The sequence below is a fragment of the Anabrus simplex genome, chromosome 1 (assembly GCF_040414725.1).
Source record: "Anabrus simplex isolate iqAnaSimp1 chromosome 1, ASM4041472v1, whole genome shotgun sequence".
NCBI lineage: Eukaryota > Metazoa > Arthropoda > Insecta > Orthoptera > Tettigoniidae > Anabrus > Anabrus simplex.
The window spans coordinates 18,870,343-18,895,293 of record NC_090265.1 but is presented as its reverse complement, the minus strand read 5'-3'; the positions used below and the strand labels follow the sequence as shown (position 1 = coordinate 18,895,293).

Below are 24,951 nucleotides of genomic sequence, written 5' to 3'. Positions count from 1 at the left end.
GTACCTAATAATCAATTTCATTTATGACACATACATACAAATAGTAACATTTAGACAGATAAGTCAAGAACTGACACAACTTACTAACTGCTGAAGAATATACACATGTAAGTGATAGAGACTGCTGTGTTTACTCATTTAGCATTGAACTGGCAGCTAACTTTGCCCTCTTCAACAATGCACTGTCATACTGCTGCTCATAACACTTTCCACTTAGACTTGATTTGACCACCAAGAGTTTACTGAGATTTTCGTCATTCAGAGATGATCGGAATTGTGTCCTCGCCTTTTTTACCTGGCTGAACAATCTTTCACACTCGGCATTGCTGTTTGGAATTGTCAATATTGAGAGCATTACTTCTGCGATTCTATCATATTTAAAACACCCATCTGCACCTCGTATTTCCCCTATAGCAGACCAAGAACAGACAACAGACAATGGTAAATCCTCCACTTGGAGAGCACAAAACTGGCACTGAAATGCATCCATTTCTTCTTGGTCATCTTCACCATCTTTCACTGGCAATATACCAGGAAACTTTGAAACAAAATACTTTACGGCATTGAAGGAGGAAGTCTGCAAAGAACTTATCTGAGCTACTTGAGCATTAACAAAAACATCACTATTCAAATTAAATTTATGAATAATATAATCACAAACTGCAATAAAATAGTTCCTGGTGTGCAAATAAAAGTTTTTCTTCTCCTCAGGTTCCAGATTTTCTACAAGATGAGATGTTGAACAGCCAATTACTAAATCATCATCAGCTTTCTGATTCTCTCTCTCATGTGATAGACCACTTCTAAAACTGTAGGATATTTTTATTACCACTGGCTTAAAAAAACCTACATAGAATGTCCTTCAACATATCTGTCAGCATTGCTCTTATGACATGAATGTGAGGTGTTTGCGACTGAAGAACTTTATTAGTTTTCTCAAATATAGGGATGATAAATGCCAGAAATGAGCAAGATGCTTTATTAAAGTTTGAAGACAGAAAAAGAAATAGTCTCTCCTCTCGTGAAATACTGGCAGTGCAACTAGACTCCTTTATTTTCTTCACAGATGGAGATGAACTACTCTCCGCCTTCCTTTTTCCAGAAATAACAGCAGCTTGGTCTTGTACTCTACTGACACAAGGACCACGTTCCATTTCTGTATCTTCATGTGCCTTTAGCTTGGGAATTTGGAAATACTTCAGAGATGTGTCTGTGCCATTGGTCCGCTTTACCTCATCCTTAAAAAAACTCTGAAGTGGCTCCCACTCGGAAATCAATCTTTCCAAACATTTCCCCAAGGATAACCAGCGTGTACACATATGCTTTAATATTTTTCTAACATCAGTTTGGTACAAAGCTTGATACATTTTGAGATGATCTTTTCTCTTTGAGCTTTTGTCTAAATAATAATAAATATCAATTAGCATCTCATCAATTTTGACAGGAAGGGAGTCTGCACCCTTCATGGCAGCCAAATTAATCAAATGACATGGGCATCCCATAATAATAATGTTTTCGCACTGCTCACTTAATTTAGCAGCAATACTGTTTTTTCTTCCCATCATAACAGGAGCATTATCTGCGCTAAAAGCTATACAGTTTGCTATCTGAATGTCATATATTTTCAGAACATCCAGGAGTAAATCAGCAATATTAATACCAGTAGAATTGCCTTCCAAATTTTCCATGGATAGCAAACGATTTTCAATCTTTTTCAATTCTTTGTTGAAAAACGAGACGACGATAGGATAGAGCTTACTATCTTTATCATTGCTACCATCAGTTGAAATCACAAAAGGTTCAGTCTTTACAGTTTGAATCACCTTACTATCTGCATTACGGGCCATTTCATTAATTATGGCAGATGTTTTTTTTTTGCTACGGGCTTTACGTCGCACCGACACAGATAGGTCTTATGGCGACGAGGCAGATGTTTTTGTTCTAGCACATGCATATTTCTTCGCAATGTCTGAATATGGGAACATCTTTCTGAACAATGGCCCTGCGTGATCAGAACAAGACAATGCAAGGTTATGTTCAACAATGAACACCGTGAACAAACATTCTGCTCGAGTGACTGCATCATCTTCCTTCCCACCTACAAAAAATTACTTCTGTTTTCCCTCCGTGTGAGACATTAATATCACACTAACACATGGAACAAAATGCATAATAGTTTCCTTTATTAGACTGTAAAATTTTTGCTAGGGGCTTTACGTCGCACCGACACAGATAGGTCTTACGGCAACGATGGGATAGGAAAGGCCTAGGAGTTGGAAGGAAGCGGCCGTGGTGTTAATTAAGGTACAGCCCCAGCATTTGCCTGGTGTGAAAATGGGAAACCACGGAAAACCATCTTCAGGGCTGCCGATAGTGGGATTCGAACCTACTATCTCCCGGATGCAAGCTCACAGCCGCGCGCCTCTACGCGCACGGCCAACTCGCCCGATAAGACTGTAAAATGAATGGAAATTCAGTGTTATAGGTATCCCTGAACACTTGGAGAGAACGTTTGTTATGTTTTGTAGTCATCATGTGAAGAGAAAATACCACAAACTGTCACCGACACAACTCTCCGAAATACATTGAAGTCATTAAAATTATGAACTCTGATCAACACAAAAGCACTGAAATACGCGAAGCTACCACATACAAAACATATCAATATGTCTCGTACATTATTAACATTTGACTTAGACAGGGGGAAAAGCACAGAACCGCAAGAAAAAACACATGGTCTAAAACTCCAATGAAACTAGGCACAGAAACGAGCGTGCGAACCACACAATAACAAACTCACTCTTTTATCCCGATCAACGGAGTCCCTAGCAGTCGCTAGTGCGCATTACCTTCTCTGACTCGTAGGACGATTGCCATCCCGAATTCCCATCTGAACAGCAGACACGCTGCTGTAGTGAGCGGGAAATACGATACACGAAGGCGACGGATGATCTGCCCGCCAAATAAAGCATCAAATACCGGTAAATATGCTTAAAAATGAGGTTGCGTAAATTACACAAGCACATAAGAATTCGTCCTAGGGGAAGAGTACTGACCGTACTGGAGATTATATTGGTCAAAAATAGGAAGAAATAAAAATAAATCGGAAAACCGGAAGACGAGTTAAGAATCGGAAAGTTTCCGGGTAAATCGGAAGGGTTGGCAGGTATGGATTTCGTTACGCAACACTGGATATGCTGTTTCTCACAAAATGATGTATTTTAAAGGACAAGAAATAGCTGCTGCACATGGAATCAATGTCTCGGATTTGAAGGTTATCCGAGGCTTGATGATTAATTTTATGAAGACAAATGGACTTTCTCTTCGACGAAAAACAACATTATGCCACAAAGTGCCACATGATTTCAACCAAAAAGTAACTCATTTTCATTGCTTTGTGATTGGGAAGCGTAAATTGAATTAATGTTTGCTCTCCTAAACAAGAACCACAGGTCAGACTCCAATCAGTTTCTGTATGCCAAAAAGTCAAACAATTGATAAGAAAGGGACATTGAGTGTTATCGTACGTGCTACCAAAAGTGAAAAAGAATGATGTAATACAATGCATGTTGTAACAGATGATGACAGAAAGCTTGCACCTTACTGTATGTTGTTCTAAAACGAAAAAACAAGGCCTAAAGTAACATTTCCACAAGGGATCCACATTCATGTCCAAGGAAAAGGTTGGATGGACACGTCACTCGTACAAGATTGGATATGAACAATTTAAGGAAATATATCAGGGGTCCCTCCTTCGATGCCCAGCTCTTCTCGTGTTGGAAGGTTTTCTTTCTTTACTGGTATGCAATTATTATGTACTTATATAAATTGTAATTTTTTTTAGTACAGTACATGTTTATTTCACTTCAGGTCATATTGTCAGCTCGTAACAGGAAGAATATTTTCTGATGTCGGTACTTCAAACCCATGTGTGTCCAACTTACTTGATGTACCCTATCTGACTTTTCAGAAAAAATCTCACGCCAGAAATTTTTTTTTTTTTGTTTGCTAGGGGCTTTACGTCACACTGACACAGATAGGTCTTATGGCGACGATGGGATAGGAAATGCCTAGGAGTTGGAAGGAAGCGGCCGTGGCCTTAATTAAGGTACAGCCCCAGCATTTGCCTGGTGTGAAAATGGGGAAACCACGGAAAACCATTTTTAGGGCTGCCGATAGTGGGATTCGAACCTACTATCTCCCGGATGCAAGCTCACAGCCGCGCGCCTCTACGCGCACGGCCAACTCGCCCGGTCCCAGAAATTTTACGCCAAATGATGATTAACCGCAAATGAGTTGAACTAATTGCATGTATATTCTATTTGATGTATCTTTTAAATGTAAATGAACTGTAAATAATTTTTTAATATCTGAATTCCTCGAATAATTTACGCATCCAAAGTTTTCGCCTGTATTTTTGTTAAAAAAAATTGTGTTATTACACAAGAAAATATGGTAATTATTGTTTTCACTAGATTAAAAGCAAAAACATAATCCTGTAAAGACAAAAGAAAATTGAAAAATGCAATGTAACCTGTCATAACAAACGTTACTATCCATTTTCAAATATACAATGAGAGAATTCTTAGAAGTTGTTCTATTTTGAAACATTTCCTCACCTTGTGTCTCCTCTCCTCTTCCAGCCTGTCCTTCTCTGCTGCCTCTCTCTGCACGTTAATGATGCGCTCAAACTCTCTCTTCTCGCGGGCAATCTCCAGAGCCTGCATCCGGCGGCGGTCTAACACCTGAGCTTCTCGGGCAAGTTTGAGAGCTTCATCGTCTTCCATCCTCTTCTTAGCTGCGGCCTGCTCTTTTCGCCTCCATTCTCTCTCCACCTGCAAGCGAGTTTACTGTGCTCTCTATGGCAGCTTTCAGCTTGGAGAATACTTAACTATAAGGTTAGTCCATTTGTAATGATCCTAAACAGAATAACTCCTTGTATTAAGGTATGTATAGGGATATAGAAGGACCACACAGTAGCAGCAGTTGTACTGCATCACATGCCCATTTGCTATCTATAAAAGATCTGGTTAAGATAAGAAAATACTGACAAGATTACTGAGGATTTTAAGCAAATTTATAGTTTTTAAATAATAGTAACATTTATCCCTAAGGAATATTTCATTTCATGCAGAAGTGGGCAAAAGAAGGTAGTGTAGTAAACCTCATAGTCTGGGTAATTGAAGAAAGAACTGTATTGTATTTTATTTCATCGAAGTGATCATGCAGTGATTCTGGACATGCCTTTATTATTATTATTATTATTATTATTATTATTATTATTATTATTATTATTATTATTATTATTATTATTATTATTATTGCAATGCAAGAGAAACCCTTGAACATGTGCTGAGATTCTGCCGGAGCAGTGAGCTAATGCACCACCTTCGTCACCACTGTATAAGAACACTGATTGCTCAAGCCCTGAGACAGAGTGGAGGTTCACTGCATCTCTACCGAGGACTCTAGTTGGAGAGTTGACATCATAGCCATTAGCCGAAAGGACAGCACAGTAATGGTCTTAGATCCCACCATTCGCTTTGAAAGAGACTCAAATCAGGCTCAGGAAGTGGACCTAGAAAAATAAGCTATTTATGTACCGTGCTTGCCTTAACCTTTCAGCAAAGTACAAACAGATCGGTGGATTGTCAGAGGCTTGCTATTCGGAGCAAGAGGCGCCCTCCCTAGAAAGATATCAACCTTACTTCAAAATTCAAAAGTTCCCTTCTGCAAAATAGAAAAAATAGTAATACACATTCGGAGGGATTGTTTACACATCATTCCTTTCCATCTATATCTGTGAACATGGTTCATATCTGCCCTCAAGAAAGAAGACAATAACAGCATTAACAATGATAAATTTCCACTTTTTGATGTTAGTAAATTCTACTGAAATTGTTGCCATTGATGCTTTCATGGCCCGTACTTATAGACATGATACTGTATAGGCTTTTGGGCTTATGCCGTGTCAAGAAAATAAGGTGAAATTCTTTATGTTTTTCAGAGAACTGGACTCTGCGTCATCAGAAGAAAATCTCGACTGTCCACGAGAAAGGCTTCTTAAACAATAACTTTTTGAAAAAGTTGAGATATTTTTCTGATGATGTTTCTCTGCAAAACGTAAAGAATTTTACTTTATTTTCTTGACATGGGATAAGTCCAAAAGCCTATACAGTATCATGTCTATTGAAATCATAACCTGATTGTATTCCGGATCAGAATGGTCACCCTAATTGGAGGATGGACGATTTATTATTTCTTTAACTCACTGCCATGCAATTATTTTCCTTGAAAAGTGACGAGGAAGGCTAGTGGCTTTACGTCGCACCGACACAGGTCTCATGGCAACGATGGGATTCGAAGGGGCTAGAAGTTGGAAGGAAGCGGCCGTGGCCTTAATTCAGGTACAACCCCAGCATCTGCCTGGTGTAAAGATGGGAAACCACAGAAAACCATCTTCAGGGCTGCCGACAGTGAGATTCGAACCCACTATCTCCCGGATCCAAGCTCACAGCTGCGGGCCTCTAACCGCACGGCCAACTCGTCCGGTCCTTGAAAAATGTACCTTGGAATGTGATTTATTTTTACATTTTAAGTTATGGATGCTTAAATGATTACAAAAGCACACTGCATCAAACTGACAACATTTTAAATTATCTGAAGTCTTTTAAGGTACGGTGCACCTTCAAACATCCATCCACGTGGAGGGTAACTTTGCACTTGTTGCACTGGAAGCAAGATTCATTCTGGATTCCATGCAAAAACCAGACTTTACATCTCCTTGATGGGGCTGATTTACTTGCTCTAGGAGCAGTGCCTTCCCGGTAGTCTCACTGGTGTGCTATTTGAGATGAACATCTCCTAGTGGCGTAATCAGGAATGCTGACATCTTCCAGAATTTGCTCTGCAATGTTCACTCGGAATCATGAGAAGCTCATTCTCTTTTTCCTCGCACTCAGCATTTCATGTATGAAACTAGAAATCTGTCACATCCAGCAAGTAGAAGTACAATTTCTTGTACCCTTTTACATACCTGCGTTGACTTTTGGAACATTCATCATCAGTTTGCCCTTCCAGCGAGCCGTGTAGGGTGTTTGAAAACGAGCGTCTTCCAAAGTTGCTTATTCAAAAACATTTCGTTGTCCAAGACAGATTCCCAATTCCATCCTCTTCTCTCCAGGTCTTCCCTCAGTTGGTCCATCCATCTTCTTCTTGGTCTTCCAGCTGGTCTTCTACCTGTTATTCTCTTTTCCAAATAAGCACATGCTAACCTTGTGCTATTCATTCGTTTAACATGCCCAAACCATTTAAGTCTAGATGACCTAAGTCCTTCCTCCATCGATTCATTTAGACCTAGGTTAGATCGGATCTCATCATTTTTCACATGATCAAGTCGGGTCTTTTGGAGGGCAGTTCTAAGAAATTTCATTTCACAGGCTTGAATCCTACTATGATCCTTTGATGTTAGTGTGCAGGTTTCCAGAGAATATGTAAGGATGGGAATGAAATATGACTTGTGCAGGGTCATTTTTGTTCTTTGTGGGACTTTCTGATCCCATAGTAGGTGTCTAACGATGCTGTAAAAGTTAGAGCTTTTGGTTACTCTGTTTGTTATTTCTATGTCAGCTCTGTTATTACTAGCGATTACGCTTCCTAAATAACTGAATTGGTGTACTACTTCAACTTGGTGGTCCTGTATTTTTATGTTGCATTCTGTATAATGTCTGCTGATTTTTAATGCTACTGTTTTTGATGGGTTCAATTTCATTCCATAATCATCAAACTTCTTACACCATGCATTCAGATTATTTTGCACTTCCTTCTCTGTTTCATCCCATATTGTCACATCGTCTGCAAACACCAGAGCCTGAAGATCTTTATTACCTTTTCCTTTTAGTTCCTTTAAAATGGTATCCATAACTGCTATCAATAGAAGAGGTGATAAGGCACTTCCCTATTGTACTCCTTTGGTTGTATTGAACCATTCAGAGTGACCATCTCCAATTCTGACACAGCTTTTACAATTACTATATAGCATTTGGATCTTCCTAATAAGGTACTCCGGTACACCAAGTTTTCTAAGACTTTTCCAAATAGTTGATCTAGGAACATTATCATACACCTTTTCAAGGTCCATAAACACAATAATTAGGTCTTTTCCTCTTTCCCAGTGTTTCTCTGCCAACATCCTCAAAGCAAATATCAGATCTGTTGTGCTTCTTCCAGTCCTAAAGCCATATTGTTCCTCTTCTAAGATAGGCTCTAGTATATCCCTTACTCTGGCTTCAATGATCTTCTCCATAATTTTAAGGCCGTGTGATAGGAGGCTAATGCCTCTGTAATTTTTACTTTTCCTTCTACTCCCTTTCTTAAAGATAGGAACTATCACCCCTTTTGTCCAATCTTCAGGTATTTCATTATCCTTCCATATTGTTCTCTATACAGCCACTGTATTCCTGGTGGACCAGCGGCTTTAATCATGTCAGCTGTAATTTCATCAGCTCCTGCTGACTTACCACTTCTCATCCTGTGGAGAGCTTGCTCTACTTCTGTCCATGTAATTGGGATATCTTCCTCTATTGTTTTCTGTCCTACATCCTCAACAGAGATCTCTTTAGGGCCATTTAGGAGCTTGTCAAAATACTGCCCCATTGTATCCGTGATATCTTTCATATTGCGAACTATATTCCCATCTGCTGTCTCCAGAGCTGCAATTGCTTCTTTATCTGATCTTTTACTTTTAACTATTCGATATATCATTTTCATATTCCCTTTACTGTCTTCTTCCAGTTTAGTTGTAAATTCTTTCCAACTTTTCTCTTTTTCTTCCAGTACAATTCTCCTGACTTCCAGCTTTCTGTATCTATATTCCTTTGCTATCTCTTCCAATTTATTGTTGTCTATTTGGTCACTGTTGATTCTTCTGTCAGACTTAGCCACATCAAGAAGTTTATTGGCTTTATTCCTTTTCCTTATGGCTTCTTTCACTTTATCATTCCACCAAGATGTTCTTTTCTCTCTAACTCTTCTACTTGTTGTTCCACATATTTCATCTGCGCTACCAACTAGGCTTGTCTTAAAATCATTCCATTCTTCATTACCTTTCTTTGTGTCTGTTACTGGTATTTTAGCTCTGATTTCCTCTTGAAACTGCTGTTTGACTTCCACATCTTTCAATTTCCAGTCTTTAATTCGTGGTTTTTTCTTCTTGTCTACTTTAATGATAGGTTTGGTGACTTTTAGGTCTGCAATGAGGAGTCTATGGTCACTATCAAGGCTCTCACTAGGTATCACTTTTACATCATGCACCTTTTCTCCACTTGACCTATCTGTGATGATAAGGTCTATCACTGATCTATACTGACCGTCCCAACTGTATCTCATTATCTTGTGGCTATCCCGTTTCTGAAACCACGAGTTCTTCACCAGAAGTTGGTTTCGTGTACATAGATCAAGCAGAAGTTCACCCTTCTCACTTTCATTACCAAATCCATATGGACCAATAATGCCTTCATAACCTGACCTATCAGTTCCTACCTGGGCATTAAAGTCCCCAATTATCATTATGTTCTCTTCATCAATGATGTCCTCTAGTTTTTCTAGGAAGCTTGCTTTTTGGTCATCGCTACAACCCTGCTGGGGAGCATAAACTTGGATTACAGTTTGAGTTTCTCCATTTAGGTATATTTTAGCTTTGATTAATCTCTCATTGATGAAGGAGACATCTGTTACACTATCAATGTCTTTATGGAGTATAAAACCAACTCCATTCCTCGCCACTGCAGGATTACCACTCCAGTATAATTTATATCCGTCCTCTAACATTCTTGTGTTGTAACCTTTCCATTTGGTTTCACTTAGCCCTAGGATGTGAACATGTCTACGGTTCATTAAATCCGTGATTTCGTTGCATTTTCCTGTTAGAGTCATAATGTTTAAGGTTCCAATCCGAAGCTTGTTTCTATGATTGGGTCTTCTCGTGCATCTTGAATGAACATCGGACATGACATCGTCATTAGTTCCAAGAGTACTTGAAGTATTGTCGACATTCAGAATGTTTCTTTCCGAGGCTCGTTTCCATTTTGAAAGCAACTGCATTGTACTCCTGTACTGACTTGCTAGGTCTAACGTACTAGAGGATTTTCTTTCAGGGTGGTCTCCCTTAGCCTTTGGCAGTCCCCTGCCTCACTGCAAGGCAGCAGCTGATGAATTTATGTGTTATTTCCCACACAAAGGTCTCATCTTATCCAATCTTCTAAGGGAAAACTCCTCTGCTCGCAGCTATTGGTTTTCCCTTAGTTTGCCTGGTTTGGTATCGGCCGCCAGACCCTCGGCCAGACAGTCGCAGGTAGTACCGTCTACTGTCACATACGATAGCAGAATATATTCTGACCTGACACCAACTATCCCAAAAAGCAAGGATGCCTCTTCCGCCAGTTCCGCCGTACCAATTATCTTCATCTCCGCCTTCAGTGCCGTTGAGGTCTTCACCCGTAACCCTGAGCTGGGACCCTTACCAGATGATACACACCGGGTCAGTGTGCTCTGGGACTCACATAGGCAGGGGCGCCACTCCCTGGGTAGGGCTGCCTCCGCAGAGGGTCCCAACCTGCTACCTGGAACATTACTGGCCAAATTCCAGTTCCAGTTGTTCGATTTGGTGAGGTTATCTTCATCCTCTCTATCCTTTTCACGAGCGGAGTCACAATTCTCAGACGCACTACCAGATAATTCTGAGTTATCTTCATCATCACTATCAAGAAGAAATTGCAGAATACTTTCCTCTTCCTCCTCGCGATGTTTACGTGACATCTTGCTCTGTAGCATTCATTTAATGAACAAGATGACCAATAGAAGAAAAATATTAATTGACAAAATGCCCTTTGGATAATAACATTGGCATGTTCACACGCTAGCTCTATTTAGGAACGTAATTCTAAAGTACAACATCACAATTGAAAAAAATCAATATTATTATTATTATTATTATTATTATTATTATTATTATTATTATTATTATTCATTTCAAATCGCCCATTTTGGGGTACATCAGATCAATCACTTCTTAGATGCTTGAGCGCTTTTCTTCTCCCAATACTTCTTCATTCTAACTGATCTCCTCCTCCTTTCCTCCTCTGATATCTGAATCGGTTTTCTGGTGTTGTTCTTAACTTGGAACCTCTTAGTTTTGTCTTTGGTCACAGTTTTGGCTGTACCATTCTTTAACATGAGTTTGGTAATGTTAAGATCTCTCAGACCCTTTTCAACTTCCTTAACCCAATTGGGTTTAGACTTTTTTTTTAGTAAAACAAGTCAAAGATCTGTTTAGTTAATCTGTCAGGATTCATTCAGAATATGTGTCCATAGAAATCAATCCTCCTTTTCCTCATGGCATTCGAGAGTCTCTCCGACTTTACGTAGAGGGATTCATTTCTATAAAAAACTTGTTTGTTATTTTGGAATTTGGGACCCATGATCTTCCTCAATATTTTCCTCTCCAATTTCCAATTTCTCCAATTGCCCTTTCCTCCCCAAGACTAGTGTCTCTGCTGCATAGAGTGCTTCCGGCTTAATTACTGTGTTATAATGCCTTACTTTGGTGTTCTAAGAGAGGGCTTTCTTATTGCATGTGTTTTTGGTTTTCTGGAAAGCTAGTTCCAGTTTAGTCCTTCTCGCTTCCATTGCTTTCCCTTCAAGGTTGTTCCATTCAATCCATTCCCCTAGGTACTTGAAACTCTTCACCACCTCTATTTTTTGAGCTCCTACTTTAATTCTCTTAGGATTATCAAGTATATTCGTCATGATCTTCGTCTTTTTGAAAGAAATCTTAAGTCCTATCTTCCCTCCCTTCTCTTGTAATTCGGCAATTCGTTCTTTTGCTTCCTCCCACGTTTCTGTGAGCAGCGCCAAGTCGTCAGCAAATGCCAAACACTTAACAAAGGAAAAAACAAGGTTAATATTCATTCGATTGTTAAATATACTACAATTGTTGTTGACAATTGTTGCACATATCCCAGTATTGGCATGCTTCCTGGCAACCAGAAGCAACGTCAATAATTTTAAAATTCCAATAATTATAATATTTTAAAATAAAATGTTCAAAATTTCCCGCCTTTTTAACAATGTATCACTGTTTCCATTATAAATTCCAAGATTGTAAGAATTTTCATACTTTTCCTTTCTTAAACTGTTTATCAAACCTCCACCTATAAAATGAACCTCAATCACTAATATAGACTGTGATTTAGATATTTTTGTCGAGTTTTTATTCCGAGCACCTGAAAATATTAATATTTTTGTAAATAAATATGTTACCATATATGAAATCTAATATAAATCCTATTGATCTGAATGAGGTAGAGATTGTAGTACAACACTATGGGAGGAAATCCTGAAAAATTCATAATTATCCGTGAAACAGTAAGAGAGTTATGAAGGAAACCGTGGTATATTGTTAAAAAGGTGGGAAATATTGAACATTTCATTTAAAATTGTTATAATTAGAATTTTGACATTATTGTTGCTTCTGATTGTTTGGAAGCATGCCAATACTGAGATATGTGCAGCGTTTGTCAACAACGTTTGTAGCATTTATAACAATCGAATGAATATTGGGCTATTTTCCCGTGTTAAGCTGGGTCTCTCCCCTTAATCGTGATTCCTTTGTTTTTTGTTCCAAGACTTATTCCCCTTCTCGTTCTTGCATTCCATTCCTTCACAACTTTTTCAAGTGCACAGTTGAACAACAGAGGGGAGAGACCATCCCCTTGCCGGACCCCTGTTCTGACCTCAAAAGGTTCTGATAGTTTTCCCATGAATCTGATTTTAGAGGACATATTCATGAGCGTCTCCTTGATGATGTTTAAAGTTTTCCCATCCAAACCAAACTCCTCCAAAATATCTAACAACAACTCTCTGTCTATGGAATTGTAAGTATTTTGGAACTCTACAAAAGTCACTATATACGGTTCCGCTCTCTGCTTCTGGTATGCTAAAATGTTTCTAAGGTTTAAGGTCTGTTCAGGGCAAGATCTTCCTTTCCTAAACCCAGCTTGATACTCCCCAGTTAGCGACCAACTGAGGTTCAGCTCTTTGCAATAATGCTCTGGACAATATCTTGTATGTCACATCCACCAGTGAAATCCCTCTGTAGTTGTTGGGATCCGATTTCGAACCTTTTTTTGTAAAGAGAGTGTATCAGGGCCGTTTTCCATTCTTCTGGAATAACCTCATTCTTCCATATCTCTTCAAAAAGTTTTTTGGAATGGGACAATTGCATTTTTACTTGCATACTTCCATAATTCAGCTTGTTATTTTCCATATGAGTTAGTATTGTCTGGATCTTGCTTATAGATGGGGGTTTAGAGTTAGGGTTGGGGGATGACTTCAGTCCACCATCAAATGCCATCTTTTGGCATGGTTCTTTGCAATTCAGAAGTTCCTTGAAATATTCTACTAGAATACCACAGTTGCCCCTATTACTATATGCCATGTTCCCTTTTTTGTCCTGAAATTGGAAGTTGGGGGGTCATACCTGTTTACCTTCTCCCTGAAGATCTGATAATAGTTTCTCATGTTGTTCTTAGCAAAGTCATTATTTATCTTCCTGAGTAGTTGATCTCCTTGTTCCTTCTTAACTTTCTTGATCCCCTTGGACACCATCTTCCTAGTTTCCAAACTTCTTGGCTGAATGGTCAGCGCTGAGGCCTTCAGTTCAGAGGGTCCCAGGTTCAATTCTGGGGCAGGTCGGGAATTTTAATCGCATGTGATTAATTCTTCTGCCTCAGAGACTGTTGTTTGTGTTTGTCCCAAAACTCTCCTCTTCATTTTCGGACACCACACCACAGAAAAATGTGATAGTGATTACTGATTACATCCTTCCACATAGGGTTGGTGTCAGGAAGGGCATCCGGCCGTAAAACAGGGCCCAACGGTGGGGTGTGTGTGTGTGTGTGTGTGTGTGTGTGTGTGTGTGTGTGTGTATGTGTGTGTGCATGCGCTGGGGGGGGAGCAGTAGAAGAAGAAGATAATTAGTATTATTTAGAATTCAACAACAACAACAACAACAAAAACAGTAGATATATACATCTTTTTCCTGGCCGTTTTTTCCTAATTACCCAGGGTCGGCACTTTATATATGGATTTAGCCAAGTTTTATGACCGGATGCCCTTCCTGACACCAACCCTATGTGGAGGGATGTATTCACTACTTCGTATTTCTGTGGTGGTTTGTAGTTTGATGTGTTGTGTGTAGATGAAGCTGGGTACTAAAATGAAGGCAAACACCCATTCCCCGAGCCTGACAAAGTTAAAATCCCCGACCTGGCCAGGAATCGAACCTGGGGCTCTCTTAACTAAAGGCTACTATGCTGACGATTCAGCCAAGGAGCTGGCAGTACATACATCTACTTGAAGACGACAGTGTATTTTTGTTCATATCTCCTTTCCTATTATTCTCTCTTCTGATGCTGACCTGTCATTGTGTATCTGTCTGCTATAAATAACTTGATTTTTCAGCATATGTGAAAATGTTATAAAAGCAGCAGTTTACCTTATCAATAAACATTTATAGTTCCTTACAGGATACTGTAATGATAGGCTGTATGTTACTTACTCTGAAATTAATAGACACAGGAAATATATTAGGAATGTAATCAGACAATTAAGACTTAGATACCTCATCTTGCGTTCGCTGGGCGCTTATCTCGTCCAGCTTAGCCTGAACATCCTGTTGTCTTTCCTGCAAGGCCCGCAGTCTCGCTATCTCCCGTTCTTTGGCAATTGCCGAAAGCCTGAGTTCTTCCTCACGAGCTGCTTCTCGTTCTGCTTTCTGGCGCATGAATTCTTGGATCTGTAACAATACATCATATTTTCACTTTAACCTCTTAACTGAGTATTATAGATGTGCCTGGTGTAGCCTGCCCTGTGTATTTTTTCAGCAGATTGTTGTTACACAGTAGGATATTCAAAAAAGTTAGTAATATCACTAGTATCATTCATCTGTGATACAAAAAGTAAAATAAAGGCATTTTGATTAATTAATTTTAATGTTAGAGGAATGTTCAACCATTTTTACATTAACTGCAAGCCATTTACCTGTTTGGAATTTCCGAGCTTGGCCCATATTTTATAGCCTAAAGTTGAAACAAATAAAAGCAAGGGGTATTTATAAATATCATATCATGCATGTGATATTCTGAACCATTTTTCATTAACTGCAAGGTAATTTACCTGGTTGAAATTTGAGTGTTTTCTTCATATGTTAGCACCTAAAATTAAAACAAATAAAAGAAAGGAATATTTAGGAATTACACATCATGCTAGTGACATTATGAAAGATTTTACATTAACTTCACGGTCCATTACGTCATTTAGATCACTAGAACTGCAGTGATTTGTCACAGAGATAATTTTCGAAAAGTAAGGGGTTGTGATACTTTCCTATTTTGAGAAATACATACTGTTTTCTGGCTTATGAACTACCCCCTGCAGCATTAGAAGTCCAATTAGAGTTTTTATCTCAGTTGGATTTGTATCCACCCAATCTCTCGCTTGTGACCGTGGTTTCAAGTTCAGATGGGCTTCTAAAATCTGTTTAGCATACACATTGGTCCGTTCGGCAATAAGTTGAAACGTATCATCACCTATGAACCGTTCAAAATATTCCAACACATTGGATTCATCATCAAAGTCCACATTTACACCACTAGCACCAGAAAATACGAATTTCTGACGTGAAACACTACGCGGCGGGAAATGTTGAAAGATGTCTAGCACTTCGCCCTCATCTGATTCGTCACGTTGTTCACCTTGCTCTTCATTCTCACTTTATGAACCACTTTTGCTATCAGACTCACCTTCAATTGTATCAAACCACTTATCTTTGGATTTCTGAGAAGATAAATCGTCACAATCATTCTCTAAGTGTTGAATAATCTCGTCTCCTTCGAGCGTTTTGAACTTACGCTTTGAACTAAATGCTGCCATATTTGGTCTACTGCGGACAAGTAGCACCGCACAGTTGTAAAATAAAAACAAATAAGCTTCAAGAAGTGTGACATGTGGTATTTGCTGTCATCGAGCGGGAAAAACAACAATTAAGATGACAATACACGATGCAGCAAAGTAGCTCTTCATACCCAGGAGATATTCACAGTAAAAGATGAGTATGTATATATTCATCATGCTCATTACCCTGTAACATTTAGTGTACGAATATATACCGTCATGCCCAGTTAAGAGGTTAACAGGGGTCTCTTGCTAGTTGCTGGGCACCTTGTAGGGATGTGTTCATTGAAAGACAAGTAATGAAACAAAAAGATTATCTCACCATTTTTATATGATGTAGAGTAGCAACATCAAATCAAATCAAAATCTCTTTATTTGCAAATGAGGTGTCTACCTCGGTGGCAAATGGTACACTAAAATACATTATTGTCAAGCACTAAATTTTAAATTAACAGGAGACGAAGAAAATTTTCCTAGAATACAATATTATACAATTTACGCTAATAATTTTTTCTATTAAACACACACATCATCCTTAATAAATTTATATTGTTTACAAAATTCTACTTATAATATCTTACAAACATAGTCAACTCATATACAATACGGTATGTGAAATTACTTCTAATAATACTATACAACTGGTATAAGATTAAAATTAACATTGAATTTATTTACATATTTATATTTTACCCATTTTGGAACCTAAGTAGCATAACGACCTGCTGCGTCTTAACCAGAGCCCCTTTTGCCACCACTTTTCAGAGTTCCTGAAGGGCCTTCACAGCTACCGTAGCGGTCCCAGGGCCCTCGAAGTCCCCACTGTACTTCACCCCTACAGGCAGTCCCCTACTTGGGCTGTCCAAACTCCTTAGACCAGGGGATGGAATTAATTTAATCACACACATTTATTATTTACAATATCCTGCACTGGTCGAATGCCCTCTAACATTTAATTTATTATCTCTGTTGTTGTTTATTCTCTTCTTGAATATCTGTACAGATTTTGGAAAAGGATCAAACACTACCCCTGGTAAACTGCTCCACTCCTTCACGCCCTTCCCAATGAAAGAAAATTTACCCCAATCGCTTCTGCTAAAATTCCTTCTAATTTTGTACTTGTGGTCAGTTCTACCAATATAATTATTTTCCAACCAAAGCCTCTCACGGATATCTCCCCATGCTTCTTCTCCTGTATAGGCTCTATATAATCCTATAAGTCTACTTTTCTCCCTTCTCTTACTTAAGGTTTCCCACCCAAGTTCCTTTAACATTTCTGATACACTACTCTTTCTCCTGAAATCCCCTGTTACAAACCTTTCTGCTTTCCTCTGCACACCATCTAGTTCTTTTATTAGGTATTCTTGGTGAGGATCCCAAACACTGTTTGCATATTCCAATAATGGACGAACCATACTTAAGTAACATTTATTTTAATTCTTTGTTGCATCCTTTAAGTAGCCTCATTATGACATGTAACGATCTGTATGCTTTCCCAACAACGTCATCAACATGACCCTTCCAGTGCAAATTACTTTCAAATCTCACACCTAAGTATTTGCACTTGCCATCTTTTGGGATAACTACCTCATCCAAAGTATATTCAAATTCAGTTTTAAAGCTCCTGTTTGTAAAAGTTGTAACAGTTGATTTGGCTCCATTAATCTTCATATTATTTTCTTCAACCCATTCCTGGATACTGTCAAGGTCCCTTTGTAATTCTGAACAATCCTCAATATTACTTATTTCCATATAAACAATTATGTCATCTGTATACAATCTTATTTTCGATGTTATATTGTTCCCTAAGTCATTCGCGTATATTAAGAAAAGTAACGGACCGATTACACTACCCTGTGCAATTCCCTTCCAGACTTTCTCTTCCTGTGATATATTATTTCCTACTTTGACTTTCTGAACCCTTGAATTTAGAAATGTTCTTATCCAACGTATAACCCTTACGTCCAATCCTATTCCCTCCAATTTCTTTAATAATATTCCATGTTCCACTCTATCAAAGGCTTTGGAAAGATCTATGGCTATGCAATCTAACTGGCCTCCTGAATCTAACTGATCTGATATGTCCTGCTGAAATCCCACCAGTTGTGCCTCGCAAGAAAATTTCTTTCTAAATCCATACTGGCTCCTCATGAACCAATTTTTATCATCACATATCCCTCTGATGTACTTTGCTATTAAACTCTCCAGTATCTTACAAACTATACTGGTCAGGCTGATTGGTCTGTAGTTCTCTGGTTTCCTTTTATCACCCTTTCCTTTATAAATTGGTATTATTATAGATTCCTTCCATTCCTTTGGTATTGCACTATTATTTATGACATAGTCAAAGAGAAATTTTAAATAAGGCACTATATACCACCCCATTGTCTTTAATACCTCCCCAGTAATTTGATCACTTCCTGCTGCTTTTCCTTGCTGAAGCAGTTGGATTTCTCTGAAAATATCTTCATTTGTGAATGAGAAGCTTCTTGTTTCCCTCTGTGTCTCTCCCTCTCCATCTTCTGTTACGGTTTCCAAGTCCTGACAATCTTCTACTGAATCTCGGAATTCCCTACTAAAGAGGTTTGCTTTCTCAGTATCTGATAAATAGTGTTCACCCCCTTCTCCCACCATTGTAGGAATTTGGATTCCTTTTCCTTTTTGATTCCTAATATATGAATACAGCTTTTTCCATTTCCCTTTGTGGTCATTACCCTCTTGAAGAATGCCATTCATATAATTCTCTTTTGCTTCCTTTTTCACTCTATTCAGTTCCCTCATTAGTTGTTTTCTAGTTTCTCTATTCTCCCTACCCTCTTTGATTTTCCTGTTTACTATTCTACATTTTCTTTTTAATTTTCTTATTTCCCTTGTGTAATAAACAGGGTCTGAGGTCATTTTACCCTTCTTAACAGGTACAAATCTCTTCTCTCCTTCCCAAATTATTCCTTTAAATTTAGCCCAAAGTGTATCCACATTATTCCCTTCACTTATCCAACAACTGAATTGTGATTTAAGGTAAGTCCCAAATTCATCAACTTTAGTTTTTCTGTATAATTTCTTGTCTTTTGTGACCCTCTTATTAAGCATTTTTGGTACGAATCCTACATCCATTATTACAGCCTTATGGTCACCTATTCCTTCAATTACCTCAGTTTTATCAACAATTTCCCATGGTTTAACCAAGAATACATCTAGCAAGTTATTGAGACGAGTTGGTTCTTGTACTACTTGTGTAAATCCTCCCTCCCAAATTAACTTATTTGCCAGTTTCTGTTCATGGGCTTCACTTGCAGCTCCATTCCATTCAAATTCAGGCAAGTTTAGATCTCCCCCAATTATTACCGTATCATTATTGTTTTTATGAGTATAATCTATTATTTTCTCAAATATTTCCATATCTCTTTCCTCTCTTCCAGGCCTATATGTTCCTATAATTCCTACCTCCTTCATATTATCACAAACTAATTTTATCCCTAATATTTCATCCCTTTCATCAGTAAACCATTCATGCAAACAATAAGTTTCCTTCACCAGAATAAATACCCCTCCTCCTTTTTTATCTCCTCGGTCTCTACGATAGACTGTATACCCTTCTGGAAATACTTCTGTATTACCCACCCCTTCTCTCAACCACGATTCCACTCCTATCACCACATCCGTCTCATAAGATTCCATCAATGTACCGAATTTTAATTGTTTATTTACTACACTCTGACAGTTTACCAAGAGCAATCTCAGACCTCCTTCCTCCCTAAAACTTGACTGTTGCAATTGGGTAACGTTTGACTCATGAGTTGAGAACTTCCCTGGAACCCAGATCCTTGTACATAGATCTTGATTTAAGGGTCTGGGTTTTCTGGCAAGTTTCCCTGTATGTGCCAGTTTAGTGGTATGGGTTTTCTTAAGTACCGATTAGTTTGCAAATCTCTGTTGATAATTGTAGCAATTTGTCTACAGAGAGTTGCTTTTCCATTACCATTTAGATGTAACCCATGTCTAGTGAACATTTGCCTGCCAAGACCTAAAGTATCTACTACATAGACATTTCTAAAACTCTTACATAATCTCTTGATTTTTATATTTACATCATGTACAGCTTTGTTCACACATGAGTCCTCTAAAAGGTCATACCTGGGTGGCACATTTACTACAATTACTTTTTAGTCAGGTAGTTTGGAAATCTTACCTTTGAGAGTTGTAATTAGTTCCTCACCTTCATTTGCAGCAATGTCATTTGTACCACTCACAATCACCACATAATTGTCCTTCTCTGACACAGGATCACAACTTGAAAGGACGTCTTCAGTTTTGGCACCAGGTTTTATTAGTCCTAAAACCTCAGTCTCTGGATTCTGCAGCTCATCCTTGATGCCTTCTGCCATACCCCGCCCTTGACTGTCTGCGTAGAGATGAATCTTTGGCGATCTTGACTTTCGGTTGGTTTTCTTACCTCCACTGGATTTAAAATTATTTGGAAAACTTGGTGTGTCTTCTTCTGGAACTTGCTGCAATAACTGAAATCTATTTTGGCACTGCAAAGAGTTTTTTCCCGGTTTTAAGTTGTACGTAGTTTCTCCCATATGTTTAACATTAGGCCTAAAAGTGGCCACGCGTCACTTCCGTCCACGGCGATCTTTCTTCTCCAATGTCTTCTTTATCTTCCAGTTTCTTTATTCTGTCCTTTAAGCATTCATTTTCATGTTTCAGGGCGCATAAGTCCTCTTGTAGCACTCCTAAAATCTTAATTATAGTTTCGTAAGTCTCTCTTTCTTGTTGTTCTGCCTCACTATCAGTTTGTTTACACTCGGGACACAGCCACTCACTTTCTTCAATATCAGTCCTATTTACAATATTTGCACAACGAAAATGGTACCATTCATCACACTTACGACACAGAATCCCATTTTTAACTACTCTTCTGCATTTGCCACATTTTTCACTGCATCTTACACCATTATCTACTACGGATATCACAGACTCACACACAGTAGTCGCCATCTTGGTATGACATAGCTTTACAGACTGGTAGTTCACGAGATGTATGGATTGGTTCAACATCCAAAAAGGGACTTGTCAAGATTGTATTCTATAACCTCAATTTTCAACATGTATGTAGAAGCAGTCAACAAAACGGCTGGTTTGGGTAAGTCTAGAAAGGGCATGAAAATTGGTGATAGAAATATTAACAACCACAGATATGCTTGTTCAGCGGTGGTGAGTGGGGGCAGACGCTCCCTCAATTTGTGGAGAAAATAAAAAAAAATTTGACTTTAAGTAAGTAATTTTTTTATTCAACATTGGAGGCATTTAGCCCAGATACATGTTTACAATTAAATTACATAACAAAGAACCCTTAAACCCAATGAAACTGAACAGTTACAGTCTTAACTAAAATACACCAATTAAATTACTAAGCGGCCCCTTACACAGGCGGATGACCAGTCCACATGTAAGGGCCAATCCTATAACCCTCTAATCTTACAACTAACTTTGTGCTCCCCCCCACACACACAGAGGCAGAATACCGGACACTATGCAAGGCGCTACCCTTAACTAAATCTACTAAACTGCCTCTAACATGGACGGATGACCAGCTCACATGTTAGGGCAACTCCCTACATCTAAATTAGCCTATAACTAACTACTTAGTACATTAAATCTATACTAATTCTATCCTAAATCTGTCCGGCCGCGACACCCCCCCCTGGTGAGGAGCTGCAATCACCCTTCCCTGGGATGTCACGACCAGACATGTCTCACGAGGCTCGGAAACCGAAACCTCACCGACCACTTAAGTTGTCAATGTTATTCCTCACCACTCCTTCATGTAACAGCCCTCATGTGTGCAGATGCCAGCTCTGCATGTAGGCCAACACGTCTGTATTCTTCTGCTCAGACGGTGTTATGTCTCGGCTCATCTTTCGCTGTCTCACTGACAACTTACTTCCTCTAACTTAATACTACTTACTACCTTACTCTACTCTACACGTGCAGACGTACTTAATCAGCACTTAGCTTGAGATAGGTCAGGTCTATCTCCCCCTCTTCCAACTCTACATCACCAGCCAAATGCTATCTAACAAAAAAAAAATCCAACAGGCAGGCAAACAGTTTACCAACAACACAAATTAGAAGGAATACAATATGACTTACTTATCAACGAACTAAAATACACCTAATTATAAAATATACAATACATAAGGAGCAAAGGAACAAAACTGAACATAAAAACGGGACATAATACTAAATTTGTAATTATTGCCGCCCTTACTATTACTGACTTGAACTCTATAATATTCCATATCTGTGTACCCCTCTTTCATCACTTTCATCATCATTTACCCTTCCCTCATTCACCACTTTTATTTTCTTCTCCCACAAGCTTTTTACAATTGTCAATAATTTTGATCGTTTCCCTGGCCTTCTCCATTCCCTGTTCGTTAATTTGACAAGAGTATAATATTCAGATTCTCTTTCCATCTTATTTATCTCTTCCGCTTCCAAGTATTTAACCCGTAATGCTCTTATACTTTCACACTGTCTCAAGAAATGTGCATTTCCTAACTCCTTCTCACACAATAAACATGTATTTGCCACTTCTGTAAGAGCCTTATTTTTATAAACTCCCATCAGCCACCAAATCAATGCCCTGTATTCTCTTTTGGTTAAGTTATCATGTATTATTTTCATACCTGGATATATATTCATGAATTCCTCCAGAGTTTTCCTATTATTACCCTCAGCTCTTAGCATTTGTATTTCTATATCTGCTACCCTCTGTGCCACTTTCCTACAGACTTTTCTTTCTTCTAAATCTTTGTCCCAATAGTTCCCCATCCCAATTTCTTCTAGTACTTTCTTTAAGTTGCCTGCCCAGTAACCATTCTGGTACCTCATTTGGTGCAGGTGAGCTAAATATAGAATTTCTCCCTAAACCAATATTTTATTACTCTCTTAACTATATCCACCTTTATATTAATGCCTGTACACAGTAATCTAACTCCACTATTTGCTGTACATGTTGGTAAACCTGTAATTATTTTAATAAATCTACTAGTAATTGAATCAAGCATTGCGATTTCCTTTTCCGTGCCCCACACTTCTGCACCGCATAACAGTTTAGATTTGATCACAGCATTGAACACATTTCTTTGTACCCTAAAATCAATATTAGGCATTCTGTTATCTAATATTCGAATACTAGCTAGGGCTGCTGCACCAATCATTTTTGCTCTCTTGATGTGTTCAGACCAATTTCTATTTCCTGATTTTATAATTCCTAAATATTCTAACTTGTTAACTACTTCTAGTTTTACTCCTTCCAAATACCATTTTTCCTTTTTTGCTAATTTGTTCCCTTTTTTGCACACCATTACTCTAGTTTTCTGTGCGTTAATTTTCATATTCCATTCTTTACAGTACTTCTCGATACCATCAATACTTTTTTGCATTGTAACTGGCGTTAGTGTGAACAGGAGTATGTCGTCAGCAAAGACAAGACCAGGAATATCCTGATTTTCTAAACATGGCAGTGCAAATCTTTCCTCGACTTCAAATTCTAGTATATCGTTAATGAGCAATAGGAATAAGATCGGTGACAATTTACACCACTGTTTCAAACCCATTTTGGAGATAATCTCTCCTACTACTACACCTTCTTGCACTTTCACAGTACACTTTACTTCAGCATACATCTTTTCTATAGCTCTTATCATTTTACATGACACTCCAATCTGTCTCAATCTAGTAACGACTGCCCCCCTGTTCACAGTATCAAATGCTTTTTCTAAATCAATTGATGTTATATAGAGCTTACCTCCTTTTTTCTTTATATATTTGTCAATAAGCGTTCTCGCTATGAAAACATTATCTAGTGTTCTTCTCCCTTTTCGGAATCCACTTTGAAATCTCGACAGGATTGAATGTCTCTCCACCCAGTTCCTTAGTCTATTTGCTAGTATACCAGTATATACTTTGCCCAATGTATCCAATAATGTAATTCCCCTATAGTTTTCAGGATTTAATCTGTCCCCTTTATTTTTGTATATAGGGCATATTATCCCCTCTTTCCAAGCTTTCGGGAATACCCCTTTCTCAAAGATTTTATTGAATATCCTTGTCAAAATTTCCCACATGCCATTTTGCTCTCCCACCTCTTTTCTGAATTCATATGTGATACCCGAAATAGCTCCTGATTTTCCCTTTTCAGCTCTTTGCAACTGGTTCATAATTTCCTGAGTCGGAATAGCCTCATCTAATTCAGGCAGAGTGACACTCAAGCCCCCCGAGACAATAATCCCCTCATGATGCGCTCTCCATTTGTTTTCTTTATTCAATAACATTTTTTTATTCCATTTAGCTGCTTGAAACTAGGAATTATTTTTAAAAAGCAGTTTATAAAAACCTTGTTGTCTTATCAGGTGATTCTTCCCTTTAATTATTAAGAGAAATATTTAGCAGAAATACGCACAAAATGTCGTTCGTCGTAACTAACCGATTTGTACAGTGCCACAGCAAGTAGCGGCATGTAGTATGTGCTGTGAGGAAGGGTAACAAGGGCATACAGGGTTTCTCATACAAGCTAAGACCAAACGCACGCTGCTTGTACACGGCAGCTGCCTCAGCTGACTTACGGCGTGTGCGGCTGCCCTGCTTTGAGCGTGTCTGCAAACTTTCTTGCAATCTCAGATTTCTGCTGGTTTTGTGGCAGGTAAAGGTACACGAGAGTCAATAACAAACATGAGCAAGATAATTGAAAAATGCCGCAAGTTCTGTGTCCCTGCCTATATTTGTTTCCTCGATTATAGAAAGGCCTTCGACTGTGTCAGTGAGACAAGCTGTGGGAAGTGCTCAATAAATGTGGAGTTCCAAAACACTTAACGTCATTACTGAAAGGTCTTTATAATAGTCATAATGCAACTGTAAGGGTGGATGGTG

At 38.5% G+C, this 24,951-nt stretch overlaps 1 protein-coding gene across 1 annotated transcript in view; it reads right to left on the bottom strand.

The window, feature by feature from the left end:
- Window positions 1–24,951, bottom strand: part of LOC136859701 (cilia- and flagella-associated protein 45) — a 219,737-nt gene that overhangs the window by 31,305 nt on the left and 163,481 nt on the right. Inside the window, exons 7-8 of the mRNA XM_067138711.2 lie at window positions 14,681–14,854; window positions 4,620–4,835 (exon numbers count right to left, since the gene is read on the bottom strand). Of these exons, the coding sequence (XP_066994812.1) occupies window positions 4,620–4,835; window positions 14,681–14,854 (390 nt within the window). The remainder of the gene's footprint in view (window positions 1–4,619; window positions 4,836–14,680; window positions 14,855–24,951) is intronic.